The following is a 25,242-nucleotide window of genomic DNA, read 5'->3' as shown; positions in this document are numbered from 1 at the left end:
ATCAAGCGTCTTTGAATGAATGACTAGAAAGCCTGAGGTGATCCGTCTAAAGGATGGGGCTGCAGAATAGAAGCCAGTTAACAAGGCTGACCAACAGCCATGCGAAACGATCTGTGGGCTTACTAGAGAAGCACTCACCCGCAATCACAAATTTGGCCATGATTTCTAGCAAGAACTAGAAACTGGGACCACGGCGTTACGGTTTCCTGGCAACCGTGGCGCGTACTAAAACTGGCGCAGGCGCTCTCAAAAGAGGCTGCACCGCCAGAAGGCTAGAAGTTCAAAGTCACTATTTGAACCGAGTTTCCGTAAACAATACATGAACTTTATAAGCTCCGTGGTTTCCTACAGCTCTAGACTCTATCTCTTCATTCGAGAATAGAAACTATTCCTTTTGGCAGGTTTTCCTCTCCATCTACAAGTGGCCTTCCACGGCCGCCGCGAACCTATGCCTTTTGACTTGTAAAAGAATCCGTAGAACGTCATCAGACGCGCCGCTTAAAGGCGGAACTGTCATGGCTGCGCCTGTGTGTAGCTACGGGGTTCTGTTCTAAGGTGAGTGGATGGCAAGCGTAAACGGAATCGTTGGCGGCATCGTACTAATCTTTTTACCTAGGGAAGAAAGGTTTGAGAAGTGGCCTCCGTCTTAAGTTTAGGGCGATGCGTTCGTGCTGGGCGGCCCATTTGCGGAAGGTCGCTGGCTCCGGCTTTCTGGATCTTGATGAACCTGGCTGATTGTGGATTCTCAAGCAGGAAGGGCATCGCTTTTCTCTTTTAATTCCGTCCCTAACCAAGTCCTACCTGTCCGAGTACGTTTTCTTAACAGTTTGCTTTTGGCCATGGCAAGATCATCTAGTCGAAGTGTCCATCAATGATACAGTTTTCAATGAAGGCTCCAAAGTAGTGTTAACAAAGTTCTCCTTAGCTGAGGAAGGTTTATTGAACACATACACGAGAAATTCTCTGTCTGTCTGTCTGTCTGTCTGTCTATCTATCTATCTATCTATCTATCTATCTCTGTCTACCTATCTATGCTACTTTATCCACATTTATTGATTGATTGAAACTACTTTATCCACAACTGCTAATGTGATTGACCTGGGTACTTTACAACTATGAAATAAAAGTGGACGAAGCATACTGGGGACGTTTTTACCATTTTAATATAAAGCTCTAGCGGCTCATTGGTGCCCATGCAAGCCCCTGTTAGATACATTTCCCTTATTTAAGCAACAGTTTATAACTACTATTTCTTTTATTTACCTATCCTCTACAGGACAGTCTACAGCATGTGCTCTTTTTTAGAAAGAAGTTAACTTGTGTTGCATCTTGGGTATTTGAAAGTGTGTCAGTAGATAGCAAAATGAATAAAAAGGCACATTCCTTGTTATGGAACATCAGACAATTCAGTACTTTACTTCCAAGAAGCAGTGCTTTGAGGATATATCCTTGGAGATTTTGCAGACCAGAAGTTATTCATTCAAAATGGAACCCAAGAAACCATCTTCTAAATGTTTTTGATGAGGGGCTGCAACCATCTGTTAGATACCTCTTTCAGGATATATTTATTTCAAAATCAGTAGATGGTTGTACTCAAACTAAAGGCACAAGCCATGCAGCTGTTTTTAAACTCGACAGAATACTTTGTCTTAGAAGACTGTCCTTTGACTCAAAACATTCTTTTGTCTCTGATGGGACATCTGATCATGATTTAATGAAAATAAACTCTCATCATACCTCCAGTGAAGATGTGTTCACCAAGAAAATGAGACCAACCCCTGTGAATTATAAAAAGCTGGCCCAGGAGTGTAACTCTCTTAGCGATGTGCTGGACACATTTTCAAAAGCACCTACATATCCTGGTAGTAACTATTTCTTAGCAATGTGGATAATTACCAAAAGGGTATCTGAAGACAAGAGGCGCTTTGAGAAACAACTGATGTTCAGTCACCCTGCCTTTAACCAACTGTGTGAGCAGATGATGAGAGAAGCCAAGATTATGCACTATGACCACCTTCTGTTCAGTCTTAATGCTATAGTGAAGCTTGGAATCCCTCAGAATACTCTTATGGTACAGACTTTGCTGAGGACGATTCAGGTAAGTCAGAAGGGAGACTTAAATGTGGCTTTACTCTGTTTAACATATTTTGAAGGAGCTCAGGGGAGGCAGGTGTGTATATCTTCCTTAAAAGACTATCAGCAGAATATATGTTTTAATGTGCATGTCTGTATTGTGTATTATATGGCTAGGAGATCTTAAGTTAGATCATTTCTTTTGCTTTGGAAATTTGTGAAAGCCTGCCCCACTCTCTGGTTAAGGGGAAATGAAGAGAGACGCAGAGAAAGGTTAGGTAGTTGAAGGGAAAATGGATGGGAGGTGAACTAGCTTTTTTTTTTTTTTTTTTTTTTTTAATATATAACCTTTATCCCATTAATAGGATTAAGACTAAGAAACAGACTTAATGATATCAGCTGCATGGTTAACAGCTAGTGGATTCCTTTATTCACATACTAAATATATATTGGGTGTCAGCTATGCACAAGGTACCACATTTATCATTTGGTATAAAAGATAGAACATATATTTTCTTATAATCATGACCCTCACATCTAAACTGGAAGATGTCTTTGGAGGCAGTTAAATGAGTGGTGCCCAGCATTCCATTAGTGACTCATGCTATGTTGTGGGCACTGGTGCTGAACACTCAAGAGTGCAGTTATCAAAATACACATAGAGCTCTCAGTGCAGTGAGGCAGAATATAGGGTCTGAGAGTGTGTAATGGGATTTCCAGGCTAGTTTTGGTCTTCAAAACATGGAGATAAGTTGGCGAGAAGGATACTAAATTCAGTGTCTAAGAAGCAGCTAGCATTTTGTGAGGATTAATTATGAAGGGGTTGGTGTCTGCAGCAGACATTACATGGCAAACATCCAATGGAAAAGTGTGACTAGTTCAGGGAGCTAAAATAGGTTGGTGCATCTGAAGTAAAGAATGCTGGTGAGGTGTGTGTGTGTGTGTGTGTGTGTGTATGATAGAGTTGGGTTGGGTAAGAAAGTAGTTGTGTATGTGCTGAGGGGCAAGGGTTTGAGGCTGAAAAAGGTAGTAGCAAAATCATAAAAACTAATTTTTATGCCCAGTGGAGTTTGTATATGCCCAGTAGTCACAATAGTCTATTGGAGAATTTTAAGACAGAGATTGACATACTCAAGTTTGCATTTTCAGTTTCAAACAAAGGTATCAGAATCTTGCTTGATGTCACTTATATGGGACGTGAAGAAGTAATCATTTACTTTTTAAGATTGGCCACGTGACTCTTAAACTCAAAAATTAAGTGTTTTAAAAATACATTAATTTCCTGGAGATAATCTGTGATACTTTGTTTCTCTAGAATTCACGAATTGAGTTATGGGTATATAACTTTTTAATTTTTTATGTAGACTTGATTCATATGTCCTTAAGCAAGAGCTTTTAAATTTTGTGGTTTTGTAAGCCATAGAATAGCTGTTTGTTTGGTAGGCATGATATTCTTTTCTAATGTGGTAATGTAGAAATTGTTTGGATCCACTTTCCACTGACAATGATGCAGTTTTGTATTAGACTTTGGACAGGCATTCACATCTGGGTAGCATCCTCACTGGGAACATAGTTGAAGTTAGAAAATCTGCATGTGATTGTGCTTCAGTATTGGTTGTAGGTGTTGCAAGGACATTTAGCTAAAGGTGAAAGAACAGTGTGCTGTCAGTGTATTTGAGTCAAGTAGCCTGACCTTTCACAACATGTTATGGGGTATAAATATATATAATGGGATACAGATGGATATATACATATATACATACACATACACACACACACACACACACACACACACACACACACATATATGGACATTCTCATGGGAATGATACTATTCCCCCAGTCCCTTAAAGCAATTATGTCATCTAGTTTTGACTCAAAGCTTCATAAGTAGTGGTTAAGTTGTGCTACTTTAGCCGAGAGCAGAAGACTTCCTCAGATATTGTCTTACTCTTAAGTGATGGGTTGTGGTTGAATTGTAGAGTACTAGAGAAACTGTTTCATTACTGTTCTCTTTCTAGAATGCCACTGCCATTTCTGGAATAAACTAGTGCCCTAACTGAGACCCAGATAGTGGTAGGTAATAAAATGCAGTGGGCCATGTGAACAAGACAATCCACAGGGCAGTTGTAGCATGATGCTCAGGACAGGCTATGTGGAAAGTGTAAGGACGCAGTCTTCTAGGGTTTGTTTAGGGGAGTGATTGACCTGTATACTTCAGTGGCTCTTCTCTTATTCTACCATGCTGTCTTCATGGTGGCTCTTGTGCCCACAAAGGGGTAAAAATGATATTTAATGCAAGTTATTTCACAAGCAAAAGAATATAATCAATACCAAATTGATTTCCAATGGTGCTTAAGAAAGTGTTTGTGTATCAAGGATTATGTGTCAGTTATTTGGAAAAGTCACTGAATTGACATATCTTATTTCCCAGAATAGATGTTTATTGTGGAGTTTGTGAATTACTGCTCTGGTACTTAGTCCTTTGAAAGTAAGAGTTCAGAGGTTTTGCTTTGGAAACTAACATACATGCCATCACCTTGGTTTATTTGTAATTATATTTTAATAGGAGCGCATCAATGAGTGTGACGAGAGATGTCTATCAATTTTGTCAACTGCTTTAGTGACTATGGAACCATGCATGAATGTGAATGCACTTCGAGCAGGGCTGCGGTAAGAACCTCTTAGACTTTCTCCACATGGTTTTCTCTGTGGCCCTTATATGGGGAATTAAAAAGCCTGATGGAAGTTGAGTTCCTATTTTGGGAGGCACTGGTAAGGTACACATTGGTGGTAGTTAATATTTCTTTGTTAAACTTAAAATTCTAATTCCGAATGATACAAAGCTGAAGTTAGTACTTTTTAAAAGATCTATTTTATAAAAAGATGTGGGTGCTATTGAACTTAGTTTTTCTTAGACTCTAGTATTGATGTAAGGTCAGGGGCAAATTGATGTGTATACTCAGTTCAGAAGAGTTACTTAGGTACTATGGGGATTGCATTATACTGTCTTACTTTAAGAAGATATAAAATTGATACAACTAATGTCATGTCACAGGTTAATGAGAGTTATGAGGATACCTTTAATCTGGTGTGATTTGTTCATTAATAAATACAGTACAATAATGTAAGAGAAAGTGTACTAGAATGATTTAGATTTTTCCTAGGTGCCTACACCATCTTGGGAAAGTAGACCATGTCTGTAGATTTCATATTCCTGGCCTATTCCAAGTAGATGCTGGACCTAATGAAGTTGTCACATTTCTGGTATGGAGATTCTAGGATTGTCCTATTTCTTGTGTCTAATGACAGAATCCTAATTGATCAGCAAGTCTGGAACATAAAACATATCTTCACCTTACAAACAGTGATGAAGTGTATTGGGAAAGATGCACCATTTGCTCTTAAGAAGAAATTGGAGGTAAAAACCTGACTTTTCTCTGGTGGTTGAAATTTGAAAAAACTGTTTTTGACTTGTCACTTCCTAGAGTTTTTATTTTATTTTTTGGTTTCTGCTTTGCTGAAATGAATTGAATTAAGACATATATATCTACTGGTATATGTAAACATACCTGTATATAATTTCTGTATATGTCCTTCATCTTTCTTAAGCTCCATCCTTGTTTTGCCAACAAATTTTTCACAAGTGATAATTAAATGCAAGTTTGTTTTTCTGTAGATGAAAGCCTTAAAGGAGTTAGGCAAATTTTCTGTCTTGAATAGCCAGCACATGTTTGAAGTATTAGCTGCCATGGATCACCGCTCTGTTGTCCTTCTGAATGAATGCAGTACGGTTGTCATAGGTAAGGGGGCCTTTCCTATGGGACCTCCACTACTGTAAGGTTGTCGTAAGTAAGGGGGCCTTTCCTATGGGGCCTGACACATCTGATCTATTACTTGTTTTCAAACCTTGGCTCTTATGATGTAGAACTGATGGTTGGTTACATATAAATTTATTTTTGCCTGTAGTTTTGTTTTCCTTCAAAATACAGTGTTATTTTTCCCCTAAAGAAGGTACTGAGTATCTTGAATCTTATGTTAAAAAACATGTAGTAATGCTTGTTTATTTAACTCTTTCTTAAAGATAATATCCATGGGTGTCCTTTTAAAGTATTGATGGGCATCCTGCACTCCTGTAGAGACCTCCAATACAAAAATGAAGATCTCTTCAAAAGCATAGCAGATTATGTGGCTACAACCTTTGACATCTGGAAGTTGAAACAAGTGAGTTTCAGGCGGGACTATCCCTGAGCGACTGTCAGGAAGCTTGTTCATTCACTTGTTTTAAATGTTTCTCCCTGCTTTATAGAAGTCAGGCTGTCAAAATATTCCAGTGCTAACATAGCTCAGCTCCTTTTCTTTCTACAGTCTACTTACTGATAGTCAGTCTTTGATCAGTTTTCTATCTGAAAGAAAAACAGGTTGTTTATAGTCCTTCCTCTGTCTGATTATCAAAGGATTATATGGTAGATGGGCTAACTTTTTAGCATTATGTTTCCTATCTTCTTGTTAGCTCTTGACTAATAAAGACAGGTCTAAATAATAAAGTGTGATAGGCTTATGGTTTTGGAAGAATAAAATGTTAGTACTTCATGATCTTTTCTGTTGTTTTCTTTGGAGTAACAGCTTCTCAGGAATCACATTTAACAATCTCATGTCTAAATGAAGCAGCTTATAAAGCCTGCTTTTTCTAGTGAAGTACACGGATCACTGGCTTCAGGCTGTTAAGAAAGTAAGATGAATTTTGAGGTTATTATGAAAATTGACTTCAGAGACAGTAGTCCTTGTGGTAAATATTACTCAGTGGGAAATTGGAAGTGAAGTTTATGTTAATCATGATATTTTGCTTCTATAAATTGATATAAGATACAGAAATGTTTGAGTTACAAAAACAAAATTTTGTTTGAAAATGTCATAATGGAATCTAATATTGTGTATACCAATTTTAAAAAAAGAAAAGAAAAGAAAAAAAAAAGACATGGAAAGAGAGGAAAAATACTTGCACCATAAAATTAGGGTTAATATTCAGATAATCCAGTGGGGCATGATAGCACATACCTATGATCCCAGCTTCTCAGGAGGCTGAGGCTGGAGGATTGCAAGCTCAGGGCCAGCTTATGGGGGCTGAGGGGAGAAAGAAAAAGAAGAAAAACCAAGTTATACAATCTACGAGAATATAGGCAGTGTTTGGAAGTGGGAGCAGTTGAAGATAGGTGTCATCTTGCCAACTTCAGAAAAGGCACAATTTAACGTAATTTTCAGATCTGTCATATGAAAAACAGGTAAGAAAGGATTTTTAATGAGGTCATTGTATGTCTTGATTCTCAGCTTAGAAAGAGATTACTCATTAAGTTGATTTCTGATTAAAAAAAAAAATGTAATTGTGCCTTTTGGAGTAATATTTTGTTGTTTAAGTTCTTTGAAATTTAAAAATCTAGAGTAGGATATTATAGTTCTTGAGTAACTTCCTCACCCTTCTATTTTCAAGGTTATCTTTTTCCTCTTGTTATTTGAAACTCTTGGTTTTCGACCTTCTGGTTTGATGGACAAGCTTATGGAGAAAGTAGTGCAGGAGCCTGCCTCTCTAAATGTGAAGAACATCATTTCTATCCTTCACGTGTATTCTTCTCTCAATCATGTCCACAGTATCCAGAACAGAGAGTACGTATGGTTTTCCTTCTATGTTGTAAGTCACACGGTGTACTTACAGAAATGATCACAGATCTCGGCTGAACACCTTCATACACATGACCGTGTCCACAGCCTTCATCCCATCTGGAAATACAGCAGCATTTAATTATAGAGTTGAGCAGACTCTTACCTTTGTGATTCTTTGTATTGCTTGTTGCTTTGTTCCGTCGTTGATTCATCATAGGAGTTTTCATTTTGAACTTTTCCACTTTTCACTATTAACTCCTAAATTAATTTTTTTTTTAACTTTGTCAAAAAGTTGAGAAATGTTTCTTTCAATTTATTTCCTATTTATTATCTCTTTATTTGTTAGTGTGGTAAGGGTTTTCAACATGAAAAATGCTCTCTTAGCAAGTGGACAGTACAGTGTTGCTGACTAACATAGCACAGCTGTCTGAAGCTGCACCCCCCATCATATTTGAACCATCTGTGCTGAACAGCACCTCTGCTCTCTTCCCCTCCCTTCCCCTTCTTACCTCTATCCTTCTGTTTCTGTATGTGTTGTATGTCCATCTAGACTAACTTATTCACTTAACACAGTGTCCTCCAAGTTCATCTGTGTTATACCTTATGAAAGAACTTTTCTTTTTTAAAGGTACATAAATAATTAAAAATTTAATATCCCAGTTGTATGTTTATACCATGCTATGTTTATTCATCTGTTGATGGACATTTAGGTTGTTAACATACGTTGACTTTTGTGTTGAACACCAGAGTGTATATATCCTGTAGAGGTTCTGATTTTAATTCTTGTAAATCAAAATATACTAGTTGTGAGAGCCATTCCTGTAATCCCAGCACTTGGAAAGTTGTGCCAAGAGGATTGTTGTGAGTTAGAGGCCAGCCCAGGCTATAGACTGAGACTTTTCTTTAAAAAATCTAAAACAAAAGCAACAAAAAGGAGAACTATCCCTGAGTGGGGTCAAGTGACTCACTGTGTAGCTGTGTGCACCCCAGCCCCACTCCTTTTGCCATTTTATATTTGGGTTTTTACTTTTTGAGGTATCCTCACTGACTTACTTATGTACGTGGTTTTCTCCAAGTAGTGTGCACAGTGTGGAAGGGCTGTACCCCCAGCATTGTGCACCGTTTGGTGTGGAAGGTTTGTTTCCCGAACAGTGTGCACAGTGTGTGGGCTGGCTCAGACTACTTTGTGTCTTCTTGTGTTGCTTTTGTGGCCATCCAAACAGGTGCAGGGTTACATCTCTTACGTTTGGGTTTGCATTTCCTGACTGTTTGTGTAGAGCATCCTTCCCTACAGCTGTGCAGCGAGTGTCTGTTCTGGAGGAACATCTGCTATGTCCATGCTGTTAAATTGTAGGCATCCCTATTGTATTGTAGATGGTAATCCCCTGTTAGTATGCAATTCATAAATATTTTTTTGTTCTTCTCTGATTCTGTCGACTTGTACTTAGCAGAAGCTTTTTAGTTTTCTGTTGCCCCTTGACTGTATCTGCTTTTGTTAATGGTACTTTTTATATGGTAGTCAAAAAATCATTGTGTACAAAAAAAAAAAAAATCATTGTTGTACACAATGTCATAAAACAAAAGTTTCCCATATATTTTTCTTGTAGGAGTTTTAGTAGTTCAGGTCATAGGCTTAATCAGTTTTAAGTTGATTTTTGTGTAAAATGTAAGGCAAAGGTTTAATTTTATTCTTTGTGGGTACATACCGAGTTTTCTCAGCATTGTTGAAGAGACTGTCCTTTTTCCACTGTGTATTCTTGCTGCCTTTGTTTTCATACAGAACTGCGTAATCTTAAATTACCATAGCTTCATAATATGTTCTGAAGTAGAAAGGTGTTATAATTCCAGCCTAGTTCTTTCTTCCCAGGACAGCGAAGGGAGTTGAGGCAGCTTGGTTTCTATGTAATTTCAGAATCACATTTTTCTTTGTTGTGTAAAAAGAATGCTATTGGGAGTTTGATAGAGATTTCATTGAATCACTGAGTCGCTGCAGATGATATGGATATTTAAAAACATTGGCTTCCAGTCTATGGGTGAGAGAAGTCTGTCCATGTTTTATCTGTGTCATCTTTAATTTCTTACCTCCGTGGTTATGTTCGTTCCTGTGGTTTTCTCTTCTTTGTATTATAAAGGAAATTGGACAGCTCATTAGTGAGAGAAATAAAGCAGATACTACTTTTCTGCCTTCAGTCTTATTTATTTCCTTTTCCTTTACCTTTTCCTACTTAATTATTTATGTACCCAATTATTTTTATTTATATATTTCACTTTAAGCTAGAACTTCTAGTACTATATTATATCGAAGTGGGAAAGAGGAGGCATTCTTGCTTTTTAATGAGTTTTCATCATTTAATATGCTCCTGATTGTATGTGCTTTTTACATATGGCCGTATTAATATTGAAGTGCATACCTTCCATATCAAATGTATTGGGGACGTTTATCCAGAAAGGTTTTGAGATTTCTCAAATGCTTTTCTGTGTATATTAAGGTAGTGGCGTGATTTTCTTTTAACCCTTTATTCTGTTAATGTGGCTTATAACATTAATTGATGGCATGTGCTGAGGCTACCTGGGTCTCATTTGTTTGTGGTCTATGTAGTATCTGTTTTCATGTGATACTGAATTTGGCTTGCTAGTGTTTTGTGTATAGCATGTTTGCCTATTTTGGGTGTGAAGGTAATGCTGGTTTTGTGAGTTCTCTCTTTTGTAGATGTTTGGATGAGTTTAAGAGGGTTGTGTTTATTTAATTTAAAATTCTTTTCCTTCTTAACCTTTGGTAGAATTCACCAGAGTTCACCAGTGAAGTGCTCTGATCTAGACTTTTTTGTTGTTGAGAGGTGTATGAATGTTTTGCACACATTGTGTGTGTGTGTGTGTGTGTGTGTGTGTGTGTGTGGTGTGTGTAGTAGTAGTAGTGCCACCTCACCAGATATTTTTTTTTGGTGAGGCTTTTATTGCTGATTCAATCTCTGTATTCATTGTTGATCTATTTTGATTTTTTTTTCTTCATGGTTTAGTCTTTGTTGATTGTATATGAATTTGTTTCTTCTTGGCTACCAATTTGTTAGCAAACCATTTTTTTCATAATATTTATCAGGCTTCTTTTATTACTGTGTGTGTGTCAGGGGAGAGAAGCTGAACACGTACATAGTTTACTGTCATTTTTCTGTAAGAGTATCACAGCTATTTATATAGAATTTGCATTGTATTAGATACTGTAAATAATCAAAAGATGATTACTTATAGACATATGTACATAGGCTACATGTATTTTTTTTTTTTAACTTGAGTTTACTATGTAGCATGCTGGCCTTGACGTTTTGATTCTCCCGCCTCAGCCTCCCCAGTGTTAGGGATTATAGAGGTGCCCTACCGTGCCTAGTTTATGTGGTACCAGGGGTTAAACCTGAGGTTTCCTGCATGCTAAGCATTGTACCAACTAAGTGATGAGCCCCCTTCATTTTGTCTCCGGTGTTAGTGTTGCTGTCTCAGCTCTCGTTTCTACTCTTCAGATGACTGCCCTTTTCCCATTAGTTTTAGTTGCAGGTTTGCCAAGTCTTACTTTGGTTGATCTTTCCCTCCAGTTCATATTTGTTTCTGTTTAAATTTTCATTATTTCTTCCTCTGCAACACTGGCTTTGTTTTGTGGTGTTTCTAGTTTCCTCTCTTTTAAAGATTTATTTATTTTCATTTTATATGGATATTTTGCCTGTGTATATTTATGTATACTATATGTGTGCCAGGTGCTTGTAGAGGCCAGAAAAAGAAGTTGAATCCTGGATTTGGAGTGTGGACAGTTGTGAGTTGCCATGTGGGTACTGGGAATGCAACTCACATCTTCTGCAAGAGCAGGCAGTGCTTGTAGCTGCTGAGCCATCTCTCTAGCCTCTTTTTCTAGTTTCTTGAGGTATAAATTAAGGTTTATTTGAATATTCTTTTTTAAAGGTAGCATTTATTGCTGGAAGCTTTACTATTTATTGCTACTGCTTTTTCAGAATTTTACTTTTGGTGTGCTGTGGCTTTGTTGAGATTTCTTTCTAATTTTCCATTTTTTTTCTGTTACCCCCAGCTGTTCAAGATCATGATGAATAATTTTACCTTTATGAATTTTCCAGTTTTCCATTTTTTAGTGATGTCTAACTTACTCTGTTGTCGTCTGCACTGGCATTAGTAAGATTTATACTTACTTAAATGTGTTGACTTTGTTGGGATCTCACAAGCAGTTTGTCCTGCATGTGCTTAAGGAAGAATTGATATCAAGTGGTGGTCTCTCTGTCTGCACTATTATCTTGAGTATAGTATTGTTCAGGGTTCCTGTCTTCATTTCTGCATTGGTGATTATTGAATGAAGAGTAAGAACAGTACATTATTGTATTACAGTCTGTCTGTCTGTCTGCCTGCCTGTAAGATCTCAATTTTGCTATGTTTCCTCATGCGTTTGTAAACTGCTCTACTTTCATGATGAATTGACTCTTCTAATAGAATGACTTTGTCTTTTGTGACAGTTTTTGCCCACACACACACACACACACACACACACACGACCATCTCTGTCCATCTTTGTTATTTTTTGGTCACCATTTACCTGTCATATCTTCTATTTTTTTTTTTTTTTCACTTTCAGATTGTGAACTTCTTCTACACAGTATTCAGTTAGACCTTACTTATATTGTTATCTGTTGAGGTCCTTTATATCTTTTAAATCTTTTAATTGGGGAATTTAATACATGTATGAGTTATGTTTATTATTGCTGTCACAAAATACACAATAAGCAACTTACAATTTACTCTCATTTTGAGAATACAGTTGATCACAGACAGTGAAGTCATAGTAATGGGAACATGAGACTGGTCACATGGCAGCCACACCCAGGAAGGAGAAATGAATGCTATCATGTAGTAGCTTTCTCAATTTTTATTTAGTCCAGGGTCTGAGGTCATAGGATAGTGTTGCCCAGATTGGGGATAGCTGTCTTCCCTTCTCAGTTCAACTTTTCTGAAAATACCCTGATAGACATACTCACAAGAACGTTTCCATGGTGACTGTGCATCCTATCAGGTTGACAATGAAGATTAATGATCCCAGTACAGATAGATTTAAAGCTTTTATTGGAAGAGACTATTGCCATTTAGCTTGCTGTTATAATTTTCTTTCTGTTTTTCTCTTTTGTGTGTTGTCATTTGTAAGTTGATGTATCTTTCTTTTCCTCCTTTTTGTATCTTCAGTAGATATTTTACGTGTGGTTCCTGTAAGTCTTATGTAATTATGCTGTTGTGGTAGTTAGTTTAGTCTCATAACTCTAGTCATACAGAATATCTGGGCAACTTTATTCTCCCCCATTCTTTGTTATTGAATTTATAGTTTATATCTTTAAGATTGTGTAGTTATTAACTTTTAAATAATTAGTAACTTTTTCTTTTATCTTTTGTACTGGAACTAACAGTGCTTCACACACTGCTATGACTGCTGGGTGAATCCGGTGCAGTCAGTTCCCAGTTTAACACCACGGCCTTGCTGCTTTCTCCAGTCTGCTCATCCCGTCCTGTGGTGCTTCAGTTCTTCTGACCTCTCAGGCCTTCCAGCTGCCCTGGCCACTGAGACTAGTTTGATCTCAGATATTGACATGCATGGTCTTGTCAGTTCTGAGCTTTCTTCCAGGCTCTCTTGCCCTTGTTGTCTGCATCTCTGCTCCAATCCTTTATCCAGCTATCTTACTGCTGCACAGTGTCTGTGCTGTCAGGGGTCCATTCAGATGATCTTCCCTTTCTTATTGCATCTACCTTCAAATTCTCCCCAAACTCCTCTCTCCCTTTACCCTATCATAGTACCCTGTGTGTATTTCTTTTGTTTCTTTTTTTTTTTTCTATGTTATGCTAGTGTTAACATATGCCGTGAAAGCTGGATTCAGGGGAATTCTGCCATTCATTAACAGTGTCAGCTCCCCAGTGTTATCCTCCCACTCCATCTGTGCTTAGCTGCTGGGTTATACTGCACAACAGGTAGCTGTGGCTAGTAGGGTTAGGCTTGTAAGTCATTACCAAGAATTTTGATAGCTAGGAATGTTTAATTGCTTATAAAACTGCAGTGCCAGTCCAGGCCTTGTAGAAACTGTGTGATGAGTAAAAAGCTCTCGTGCCTGACCACTTAGGTTCTAAAACTGTCTCCATTTCCTGCCCATCCACTGTAATTAGTTCATGGATGAGTTACTCAACTTCTGAGCCTGTTCACTCATTTTTATTTATGAGAATAATAATACTGCTACCCCATAGAGTTTTAATAGGAGTGAAATGGCTGGAAGCCTATAAAACATTTTTATGCAGTACATCTGCAGGAGTCATTTATTGGATATGTACACTTACTATGGGGTCTAGCCACATCTTACACTAGGTATGGATGCTTACATGCAAATCTGAGTGATCTCATTTCTTGCATTTCTGAAGACCTTGGGTCTGTAGCATGGAGTCAGTGCTTCTGTGACCTTGTCTTATAGGTTGAGTTGAAATCTGACTTTCCTTTGTTCCCCACAAGGTTCCTAGAAGCTCTGGGGAGTGCTCTGACTGGCTGTCTTCACCACATTTCTTCTGAAAGCCTGTTGAATGCTGTGCATTCGTTTTGCATGATGAATTATTTCCCCCTAGCCCCTATTAACCAGCTTATCAAAGAGAACATCATCCACGAACTGCTGACTTCAGGTAGGTAGTCACCTTGTCATTCGGAGTGGGCTCCTTAGAGCAGCATTGGTTCAGACATACAGAGCAGATGTTGCCGAGTACAGCTGACAATGGTGAAGTCAAAGGTCAGTGTTTCAAGCTACAAACCCACAGAGCTGCCTTTAGTGGCATCCCTCCTGCAGGGGGAAGGAATACGGTCTGCACCGTTGTTATTCTTTTAGCCTGCACTGTAGGCACAGTGTTCAGCCTGCACATATTCAAAGCTCAGGGTTCTTGAGTAGAAGTGCTTGCATTCCTTTTCTTAAGTATCCTGTTAAAGCCAACCCAAGTCACCTAGGAACAGTCAGTCAGCACTGCTCTATAATGAGGAGATAGCCAGTTAGATCTAATGACCAAATGAGTACCAAATTAGTACATTTATTTATTTATTTATTGAAACCAAATCAATCATTGATTTTTTTTTTTAAGAGATCATGTCTGTGTAGCCCAGGGTGGCCTATCACAGATATTCACCTGCGAGTGCAGGTGGAATTCCCAAGTGTTGGAATTAAATGTATTTGTTACCATGCCCTACAGTCACCGACTTTAAATGAAGGAAAACAGTATTTAGGTAGATGTCCAAAATTTAATAATGTGTTTTAGAATAAAGAAGCTATAATTCATTCTGTAAATGACATTATAAAGTTCTGAAATTGAGTTGTGATGAGTCAACCATATATTGATTTTTTAAAAAACAGTTTGTGGTTGAAGAATAGACATGGAGACCTGGCTTCTAGTCCCAAATTCTTGAACAGTTTCCATCCTATAAAATGAGAAATTTAGACTGTTCTAAAGATAGCTTAAAGTCTGAAACATTGACAAATACAGCTCACTAAACTAGATATTGAAAACCAGTCATTGAGAGAGTCCTAGGAATGAAGAGACCCCAACCCCCTCCCTCTCCTCAGGGCTCATGGGGCTTTCCATAAGAGGAGGCAGAAAGACTGCAGAGGTGCTGGATGACTCCAAGGGAACAGTGCCTTCCAGACACAGTAGAGCTGACACATGTGGACCACTCTCAAGACTGTGGTAGCACACACAGTGTGTACACAGCTTCAAGCCAAATGGGCTCCCAGCACTGAGGGCAAGAGGACACGAGTCCCCATCCCTAACCAAGAAGCATTCTGTAATTGATAGCGACTTGCAAAGTAAAACTTAGTTTTCTCCCATGCAGTCCCAGTGGGCACACAAACCACACTTAACGGTAGGCTCCATGCCCAGCCGTAGATGGCCAACACAAAATGAACTCAGTAGTAAGTTTGCAGACATTTGTCTTATATTGGTCTATATGGTTTTGGTTTTTGTTGTTTGTTTTTGTTTTTGATGGTTTTCTTGTTTGTTTGTTTTTTTGTCTTACTAGTCTTTTGCTTGTATATTATAGTTTCTGATTCTGTGTTTTTATGCTTGTGTAAATATATGTGTGTTTCCTGTATTTCTTTTTGTTTTTAAATTTCTGGTTTGTGTCTTTTTTGTTTGCCTGTTTGTTTTCTAAAGAGAGAGAAAGAAAGGATAAGGGGTTGGGTGGGTAGGGAGGGCCTGGGAGGAGTTCAGGGAGAGGAAACCATGATCAGAATGTATTGTATGAAAAATATTTTTAATAAAATAATAGAATGAAGTAGAGAGGGGAAGGGAGGATAAGTGAAGATAAGGAGTGAATATAATAAAAATTCTTCATACACACATATATATGCATTTTAACCTGTCATTGAATACAGTGAACTGTTGTGCATTAAGATTTTAAGAGGTGATTAGACACATAGATACATTAGTATTTTAAAATATGGCATTAATGTTTTAATCATGTGTTTGCCTTTGTATTTTTAGGTGACACAGAGAAGAATATTCATAAGCTTCATGTTTTGAATGCTTGTCTAAAACTTGATGAAAGTACTTACAAATCTATACACATACCGTTGCCACAGCTGCCACCGTCAGCATCCCATCCAAACGAGAAGCTCGCAGAAGTCCTCAGCAGGCTTCTGGAAGGGGAAGGATGCTTCTCAAGAAATGTGCAGTTGCCACATAATTACCACATTGGTATGGGTGTTTATTTTGTTCTTTTTTTTTTTTTTAATTTATTTTGTTTATTCTGACAAAGGATTAGGAGATTATATTCAAACATGAGTGCTATATTTATATCATTTCTAACTCTCTCTTCCCCCACCGCAACTCCTGTGTCCCCTTCACTTCCTCTCAGATCCATGCCCTCTTAATTGTATATGCACATGCACACACATGGATTTGTAAACAGCTTCTGAGCTTGTTTAGTGTTGTTTGTTTGTGTATTTGTTTACCACTGATCACTTGGGACTAGATAACCTGTCATGAGGTTTGTCCCTGGAAAAGACTGTTCTTTTGCCTCTCAGTAGCCACTAATTGCCTGTAGCTCTTCATGCAGGGATAGAGCCTTGTGAGATTTTTCCCTATTCATATTGGCCTGTCAACAGGTGGTGGTGTTGCGCAGGCCTTGTCTAGGTGCCCACAGTATGAAGATTTTCTGTCACACGTAGAAGACACTGTCTCACAACAGATGCCCTGGTTCTCTGGCTCTTAGAGTCTTTCTATGAAGTGTCCCCGAGCCTCAGCTGTAGGGACTGCTCTGGAGATGTATCAGTAGGGTTGGACACCCCCAGTCAGTTGTTCTCTGCATTTGGAACATTTGTAACTTTCTGTAGGAGTCTCCTTCAAAAAGACATGTCTTTGATGAGTGAGAACGGTGCTTCTCTGTGGGTAAATGTATAAGATCTAGTCAGAAATTATGCTGGTTTAGGAAGGAGGCAGTAGTAGTAGGTTCTCTAGAGTCTGTGACCTCATCAGACACAGGTTTATAGTATCAGGCATGGATTACCTCCAATTGAGTAGGCCTTACGTCCAAGTAGACAAGTTTCCCCCAAGACATAGGTGCCACTATTGCACCGTGGGGCTGTCCTGCCATGCTGGTCATTATTGTCCATAGGCTTCATCTGGGTAGAACTACCGATTGCTTTGCTCTCTTGCCAGTTTGCATAGGACCTTTGGATAGTGTGAGAGCTAGGAAGGAGGCTTGGAAGTCAGTTCTGGCTTACTTTTTCCCAAGTCTGTATCTGAAGTGTGTGGTGTTTTCAGCAATAGGATCTTACCTTTAAGTTCTAGATGGCAACCAAGAGCAGCTACAATAGCCTATATTATTTTGAGAATCTCTTTGACACCCCCTCCCCAACCAATAACTCAGGAGATTTCCCATGCCTGGCACTGGGTTTTTCTAATACAATGACTTTGGAATGTAGCCATCTCCAGCTTCTTTGTTTGAAAAGGCAACTACAGTAGCTCATAGAACTCTGTGATCAGTGCACAAATTTCACATGTCAAGTCCCAAGATTAGCATCTGCCACTTTATAAGTTCGCAGTTTAATTTTAGCTACTGTCATTGTTTTTCTGGTACTGTTGACTTTTGATATATAGAAATCACTTGAAGCACTGTTTGAAAAACTAATATATTTTTCCTTTCAGATTTTGAAATCAGAATGGATACTAACAGGACCCAAGTATTTTCATTTTCTGATGTAGATGCAAGTTCTGCCACAAACATGCAGAGGTAGTTTTTACATACTTATTTGCTGGGCATTCTGAGCTAAAATTTTAATAAAGAAAGGCTATATTAAATAAGAGTATTAAAAGAACGGTATGAATGTATGTGGCTTGCAGCTGACCAGGAACCTTCTTCGCACATGGGAATCTGCTGCTCATGGCTGAATACAACAGAGTGGAGTTGAAATGCCTGCTGAGTCAGACATTCTTTAAAAACTTGTATGTAAAGCCAACAGTTCAGTAAGGCAATGTTAACATAATTGAAACTGTCCATGCAGTATAAACTTCAGCCAAGATAATAAATACAGTGACCGTAAACTTGAGACATCTACGGAAATTAAATACCCAATGCTTTTTCCATCCTCCTCGTCCTTTCCTCATAGCATTGTAATTAGAATTGTTTGTAGGTCGCACACTGAAGCTAACCCAAGCCGTTTTCCTACTCACGTTATGTATAGTGTGCTGGGCAGAACATGGTATCATACCACGAGAATGTCCTGCCTATTCAGGAGTAGCAGATGATTATGGACTCATTCCACATGCATCTCTGTTATGTCAGCCTTGTGGGAAGGTTCTGCTAGGCCTGTGGAGCACACAAAAATGAGTCAGATGTTTTGCCCCAGGGAAGTTGTGCCATGCTAGCACATGTGTACAGTGGAGAGGAGTAGGAAAATCTTGTAAGGATTCAAACTCTTACCTGTTCATCCCCATTCCTTCACACGTTGTTCTGTCTTTGCCCGTTTCTACATCCATCTGGCTTATTACTATCCCTTGGTTATCTTTAAGTGTCATGTTACCCAGGTACCTTTAAGAAAGCCTTTTCTTGCCCTATTGAAAATGCCTTCCCCCCTTTAAGCGTACTGTTCTGACATAAAATGATGATACAGTAATTGGTAGCATAAGTGCGAAAACTGAGTGGTCTCTGCTAAGTGTACAATTTCTCTTCTGCAAGGCAGCATCCAGGAAAAGTCAGGGTAGACAACTCTTTTCTTTGTCCTCCCAGTGAACTTCCTGAGAACAGAGATGATGAGGACCAATGCACAGCACTCCACTTTGCTGACAGAATCCCCACTGGAGGAGCCTCTGGCTTAGGGTTTTCTTGTGTTTCATCTTGAGTTGGAAGATCATGTACCATTTATTATTGCCTTTCCCAGTGGCTTTACTAATAATTATATTTGGGTCAGAGCTTAGCACTGCCCCAGAAACCCTTTCAATGGATGTTTTTATATCAGAAAATTTTCCTCCATAGAAAGTAAAGCCATTCATAAAGAAGGCTGCAAAAAAAAAAAAAAAAAAATGTGTAAAACAACATGTTGGGTTTACAAAATAGTCATTGTATACTAAGTTGCCTGCAGAGGCTAAGTAACAGAAGTCAAGCCAGTAGGACTGGTGGGACAGGGTCCAGGAAGATTCAGTCTGAGTCCTGAGAGCAGGCTGCAGCAGGGTTCCTTCCAGGTGCTCACCCGGCACTGGTGCTGTTTGTCATTTCCTTTCAGAGTAGCAGTGCTGTGTGTTCCTAAGTCTGTTTACTGTTTAAATTCAAGCCACCTCAGAGGACTGATGGCCATGAAAATTCGACATTTGAATGTAATGGGCTTCCATGTGATCTTGGTAAGAAAAAAATATGAATGGACTATTTCTTGTGTTAATGCTGTGTGCTCTCCCAGGTGCTAGATGCCATGGGGGAAGGTAGTCACCAGGGCTCCAGGGGGGGCAGTCAGCATGATGGCAATTCATTGGTTAGCTGTGTGGGGTTTTTTTGTTTTGTTTTGTTTTGTTTTGTTTGTTTGTTTGTTTGTCAAAAGGAACATTCTGGTATGTGATTTGGCTTCTACTCAGCCAGGTATTGTCATCTACTAGGGAGTTTATAGATGGTATCTGGTCAGCCTTAATCTCTTTTTAATGAAGAAGATAAATAATACCTTTTCATACTGAGTTTAAGACACATGAAATTACCTCCAATTTTCAGATTATCTTGAACAAGGCTTTTGTTTTCTGGGCCAGTGTGAGACTCTTGTATTTTATATTCTTTGCCCGGAGACTAGAAAAGGATACTTCTCTTAGGCTTCTCTTTGAGCCTCAGCACCACAGCTCTTCTCGAACAGCCTTTCAGATCGCCCATCAGGTGCTAGGACCTTATGCTGAGTTTTGGCTTTATCTGCATGCTGCTCGTGTGGCCCTGCACACTGTGAGGTGTAAACACTCAGATTTCCTCTTACCGTACTTTAATATCCAAAGGAGGGTTGGGCTTGGCTGACTAAGATTTGATATGGCTCCTTTCTGCTAATGTACTGTGTAGGGGTTGGGGGTTAGGGGGTTAGGGGGTTAGGGTTAGGGTTAAGAAGTGATTTTGCATTGTTTAGAGTTTTATCCTTTTCAGTGTTAACTATTTAACTCAGTCCTAAGCTTATTACATTCAGAATATGAACCTTTGCATGATGACATTTAAATTTTAAAAGCTGGCTTGCTACTACTTTTTGTTTAGGTCTCTAAAGGAGCTTTTATTTTATATGTTATCATTTTTTCACAAACTATTTTCTTTCTTGGGAAGATCCATAACTGGGAGCTGAGGAGACTAAAGATGGAGGACGCCGTTGCATTTGTGAGGAAGAAGATCTATTCAGATGAAGTGCTTCCCACTACTGATGCAAACGTGTAAAGCTTGGATTAAGTCAAACACTTACCAGAACATGCACCATTGTAAAATGACTTTAATAAAGGCTGTGATTCAGTTTTCAGTGGAATAAGCTGGCTGATCACTGGGACAGTGTTATTTCAGGTTGTGTTAAAGCTGACTTAAAAATGGAAGATGTGTCGACACTGGTATTTTAGAATACACTGAAAACACTTCAGAAGAGCCATTCTTCCAACTACATCTGCTCCGCTCACTGCCTAGATGCTCCATATATCCAGGAGCTGTCTCTGTACTTTTTCTAACTGGCTTTGGTGTGTTAAAAGCCAGTTTCTTAGTTGTGCTGTGATAGGTCACATGTAAGTTTGTGTTGGGAATTGTTTGAAGTCTGAATATTTATACTAATTCTGTCAGCTGTTGTGAGACTCAGGATTTATACTTTAGATAATTCAAACAGTGGCTAGGTAGCATTTAGACCAAGTTCTCAAGCAGTAGGTCATGCAAGAATTGGTGAGGTAGCCTGTGAAATGTGAGTGAGGGGCCTGGGGATGGCTCAGTGATGATGGTGTTTAGTGTGCAACTGTTCCTCATGTGAAAAGCCAGATGTGGATGGTTTATCCACTAGTGACCTTGTATGTGTGTAGGGGTGTGGGGAGGTGCAGACAGGAAGACCCTAGGAGATTGCTGATTGGCCATCCCATATTGGATGATGTGGAGAAGTACTGAGGAAGACATCCTAACCATACCTCTGGCTTCCACATGCAACCACTCACCCATACATGCACAGAGCAGATGATGATGGTATGCACATATGTAGCAAGCACTGCAAGGGGAGGTATGTCCTGGGCCATAACAGGAGAAACAGAAGCAAAGTAATTCATATTTGTTAAAATGGATAGGCTGAAAAGGAAAAGGGGGCATGGGATAGGGGTTTTCTAGGGAGGGGAAATGGGGAAAGGGGATGGCATCTGAAATGTAAATAAAATATAAAATAAACAAACAAACAAAAACAAAAAATGGATAGGCTGTCAGTTACGTAAGTTTTGCCATTTTGAGATTCTTTGTCCTTGCCTCTCCCACCATTGCATGAGACTTTTAAATTTTAAATATATAGCTAAACTGTGAACTAGACATAGGTATTATTTTTATTCTGTCTCATTCTTTTGTCGAGGTTCAAATATTTTGTTCATTATATGTCTGTCTATCCACTAACCATGGGATACAGTGGCAAATGTGTTTGGTCACCCATGTAATTATGACTTGGGACTCATGCGCAAGGAAGTATTCTATCCCTAAGCACCCAACATGTGCAGCTGTTGGAGTGTCTTCTTATTTGCTCAGTATTTGTTTGTATTATGTCTTCATTATCTTCAAAACCCTCTGAGGTCTAGCTGCTCTTAGGATTCTCTCTGGCTTTCATTTCCTCCTCTAGTATGTGGAGAAATTTTTTGTCAAGTCTACAGATAGCAAGGCAGGCTGGGGTTTAGAAGTGAGCTGACACACGTATATAAGGATTGTTGAGGATTCCCCTAGCTGGCCAATTAACAAACCACAGTGGCATGACAACAGCTGTCAGATTTTATCAGTGTATCCAGATGTATGTAGAAAGGTCAGAGCTAAAAGGAAGTTTAGAGATGTCTATGTGGTCCCCCTCCCACACACATACACTTTACAGATGAGGAAGTTAAGGCACTAGGAATTTCATTTTTCTGAGTTGAGGTCATGCCATTGATCTCCACGCCCTCATCCTCTGCTGCTCTGCAGTTTGTGTCCCAGGAGGTCTGGCTTCTGGTTCCATATTGGACACTCACTGGCTTTGTGTGTGTTTAGCCAAGTGATCTAACCTTTATAAGGTTCAGAGTGTGATGGAAATACTGTTATTAATGAAAACAAGGCTCATTTTTTAAATGTTAAATGTCCATCAGTTTCTTCTAGGGGCTAATGATTATGTATATTCCAAGGGCTGGACAGGTCTATTGAAGCCTGGCCCATTGCATGGAGTAGTAATTTTACTGAGTCTGGCTCGCTGACATGCACATACAGGGCATTCCTCTTTGACTAGTGCTCCTCATGATCAGAGCAGTCAGGCTGAGGAGCATGGAAAGTTTTCAGTCTGCTAGTAAAGACACGCACATTCAAATAGTGAGCTGTTTTCACCTCTGAGATCAGCAGTTCTCTTAGAATTACATACCTAAACCTTGAATGACTTGGGCCCCCAGGGAGTGGGGAGGTCTAGAGGGATGGGGGTAGGGGTGGTGGGAGACATCCTCTTAGAGACAGTGAGGAGCAGTGGAATGAGGAATAGTCAGAGGATGGGCCGGGAGGAGAATAATGACTGGACTGTAAAAAAAAAAAAAAAAAAAAAAAAAAAAAAAGATTAAATAATAATGATAATAATAATAAAGAATTACAGTGCTGATGAAGATGTAATGAGGCAAACACTTGCATAGGCTGCTGACAGAATATAAATTAACCTTTCTGGAATATATTTTGTTTATATTTTTGTTTATATTTAAGGAAAATGACTACATTAAAGTATAACTAGCTTATAATAAATCTGCTTATATAAAATACAGTTTGAAACATGGGCATGTGCATACATGCAGACACACTTAGAAACCATCACCATGATCATGTTCATCACTTAAAAGGTTCCCTGCCTGCCCTGGTCTCTTGGGAGCTGCATAGAGGATGACAGTATTCCCACTGGCCTGCTTGCACATACTTGCAGCGCCTGTTTTCAGGTATAAAGAAAAAAAATATTTTGCTTATAGAAGAAGAAATCAATAGTGCCCAAAGTTTCAGGGAATTTATTGAATACTGCTTTTGTGAAATTCCATGTCATTTTATATACCAAACCATTAGTGAGGCTCAGTCTCACTGGCTGTGTGTAACGATGACATGTCAAGTTGTGTGCTGAAATGCCCACATGGGATTCTTAAACAAGACACTTTGGTAAGTTCTTCAACTTCTTTGTAATAACAACTGACAAGAAAGTGTCCATAAAAGTAACTGATGAAAGAAAGCAGAGTTATTTTAAATATTCAAACTGAAGCTTATGTAGCCCAACAGTTCTTCTTTCTGCCACATCAGGATAGTATTGTTATTTGTTATGTCTGCTGATACAGGTGAATCTCAGATTCACTTGGGCTTTTAAATATCAACTCTGTCAGACTGCGAGGGTCTAATCTATTGTAATCCCTAAGCAAATAGAAACACTTTAGGCACAGTTGGTGAGTCTTGTCGAAAGCTGCAGTTTCCCAAGCTGACTGTGTCTTTTTGTTTGTTTTTTGTTTGGGGGTTTTTTAGGGGGATATTTTATTTATTTACATTTCAGATGTCATCCCCTTTCCCCCTTTCCATAATAACCCCCTATTCCATCCCCCTCCTCCTTTTTGCTTTTATACCATTTTAATTACATGCAAGTATTAAGGTCAGTTCTAGGTTGAGGAACTAGCAATACAATAGATGCAAATAGTCAAGGAACAAGCAAGACAATAAACACAAATAGTCAAAGAACAAGCAAGGCAATAAAATTCTGTGAACACTCCTGTGATCACTGTTTCTAAGGGCTTATCAGGATGACCAAAATATCTGAGCCAACTTCTCTGTCCTAGCCCAAAGTCATTGTCATGTCTGAAGCCTGTTTCCTTGTTCTAGCCTAAAATTTAGATTTTTGCCTGAAATTACTTCTTTGTTCTAGCCTAATGTCAGATTCCTGCCTGAAGCCCACTTCCTTGTCCTTGGCCCATGTCAGATTCTTTCTAAGCAGCCCCAAAAGCTCTCTGCCTCTTTCCCCTTTTTATTTCATAAACAAGACTGATTCTGTCTTAGGTTGTTCTGCGAATAATGCCTTCCTTACACATCGTGGAATATGCATTATCAAAAGCAATGCATTTCTGTCTTAGGTTGGTAAGGCTCTGTGCAGAATCTTACCTGTCCTTGGCTTGCCAGACTGTTAATTTAATAACTCTGTCTGGGGGTCCATTTTCAGGTTCAAGCCATGTATTTTGTCTTATTGCAACTGTCTAGCTGCTGAAAGATCCTGCCTCCATGATGGCTCACTCAGCAGCAGGCAGCTTGTGTAGCTGCCTAGAAGGTGAGACACTTAAAGGCATCAGAGCAACAAGGGCCCCTTGCTCTTCCTCCTATTATTCTTATAGACTGAGGGATGAACATCAATGCACATTCTGTGTGAAAACTTCCTGGAAGCCATAAGTGAGTTCCTGAGCTTCCAGGTGGCCAAAAAGCTGGGTAACCAAAGCTCTCTTGTGAGGAATTCAATAAGGTCTTAGTATACTTGTGGCTCATTGTGTGTGTGTGTGTGTGTATCCTCTATCACCTGGAAAATGTTCCAGTCTATATTTTTTAGATTCTCTTCCAGCTTTAAGAGTTAAGTTGGGAGTTAGAGAAATGGCTTGGCAGCTAAGAGGACAAACTGCTTTTGCAGATTTTGGTTCTCAGCACTCATATCAGCTGCTCACAACTGCCTCCAACTTCAGTTCCTAGGGATCTAATGCTCTCTTCTCCCCTCTATGGGTTCTACACTTGCATGTACCTAACCATGCATAATTATAAAAGTAAAATCTGTTTTTTTTAAA

General features: G+C 39.0%; 2 protein-coding genes across 3 annotated transcripts in view; one reads left to right on the top strand and one right to left on the bottom strand.

Moving 5' to 3' along the window:
- Mdh1b (malate dehydrogenase 1B) overlaps window positions 1-464 on the bottom strand; it is a 33,384-nt gene extending 32,920 nt beyond the window's left edge. The window contains exon 1 of one of the 2 annotated variants that reach the window (XM_076931795.1): window positions 139-464. In XM_076931795.1, coding sequence (XP_076787910.1) covers window positions 139-160 — 22 coding nt within the window. In that variant the 5' untranslated portion in view covers window positions 161-464. The remainder of the gene's footprint in view (window positions 1-138) is intronic. The other variant, XM_076931798.1, reaches the window with a different exon arrangement.
- Window positions 463-20,747, top strand: Fastkd2 (FAST kinase domains 2). The gene is made up of 12 exons (XM_034498666.2): window positions 463-555; window positions 1,277-2,098; window positions 4,643-4,746; window positions 5,386-5,494; window positions 5,753-5,876; window positions 6,158-6,297; window positions 7,562-7,734; window positions 14,261-14,424; window positions 16,267-16,479; window positions 17,932-18,016; window positions 19,506-19,620; window positions 20,561-20,747. Exons 2-12 carry the CDS (start codon window positions 1,364-1,366, stop codon window positions 20,666-20,668), a joined length of 2,070 nt encoding a protein of 689 aa, XP_034354557.1. The 5' UTR covers window positions 463-555; window positions 1,277-1,363; the 3' UTR covers window positions 20,669-20,747.
- The last annotated feature ends 4,495 nt before the right edge of the window (window positions 20,748-25,242 follow it).

This window comes from Arvicanthis niloticus, chromosome 3 (genome assembly GCF_011762505.2).
Source record: "Arvicanthis niloticus isolate mArvNil1 chromosome 3, mArvNil1.pat.X, whole genome shotgun sequence".
NCBI lineage: Eukaryota > Metazoa > Chordata > Mammalia > Rodentia > Muridae > Arvicanthis > Arvicanthis niloticus.
The sequence above is the reverse complement of the archived record's forward strand: the minus strand, read 5'-3'. Positions and strand labels throughout refer to the sequence as shown.

Excerpts from the sequence above, each read along its gene's own strand:
- Fastkd2 (XM_034498666.2), top strand. The coding sequence starts at position 1,364 with ATGAATAAAAAGGCACATTCCTTGTTATGGAACATCAGACAATTCAGT. Across the intron at positions 4,747-5,385 it reads GCACTTCGAGCAGGGCTGCG|AATCCTAATTGATCAGCAAG; the intron begins GTAAGAACCTCT and ends GTCTAATGACAG. Across the intron at positions 6,298-7,561 it reads ACATCTGGAAGTTGAAACAA|GTTATCTTTTTCCTCTTGTT; the intron begins GTGAGTTTCAGG and ends TCTATTTTCAAG.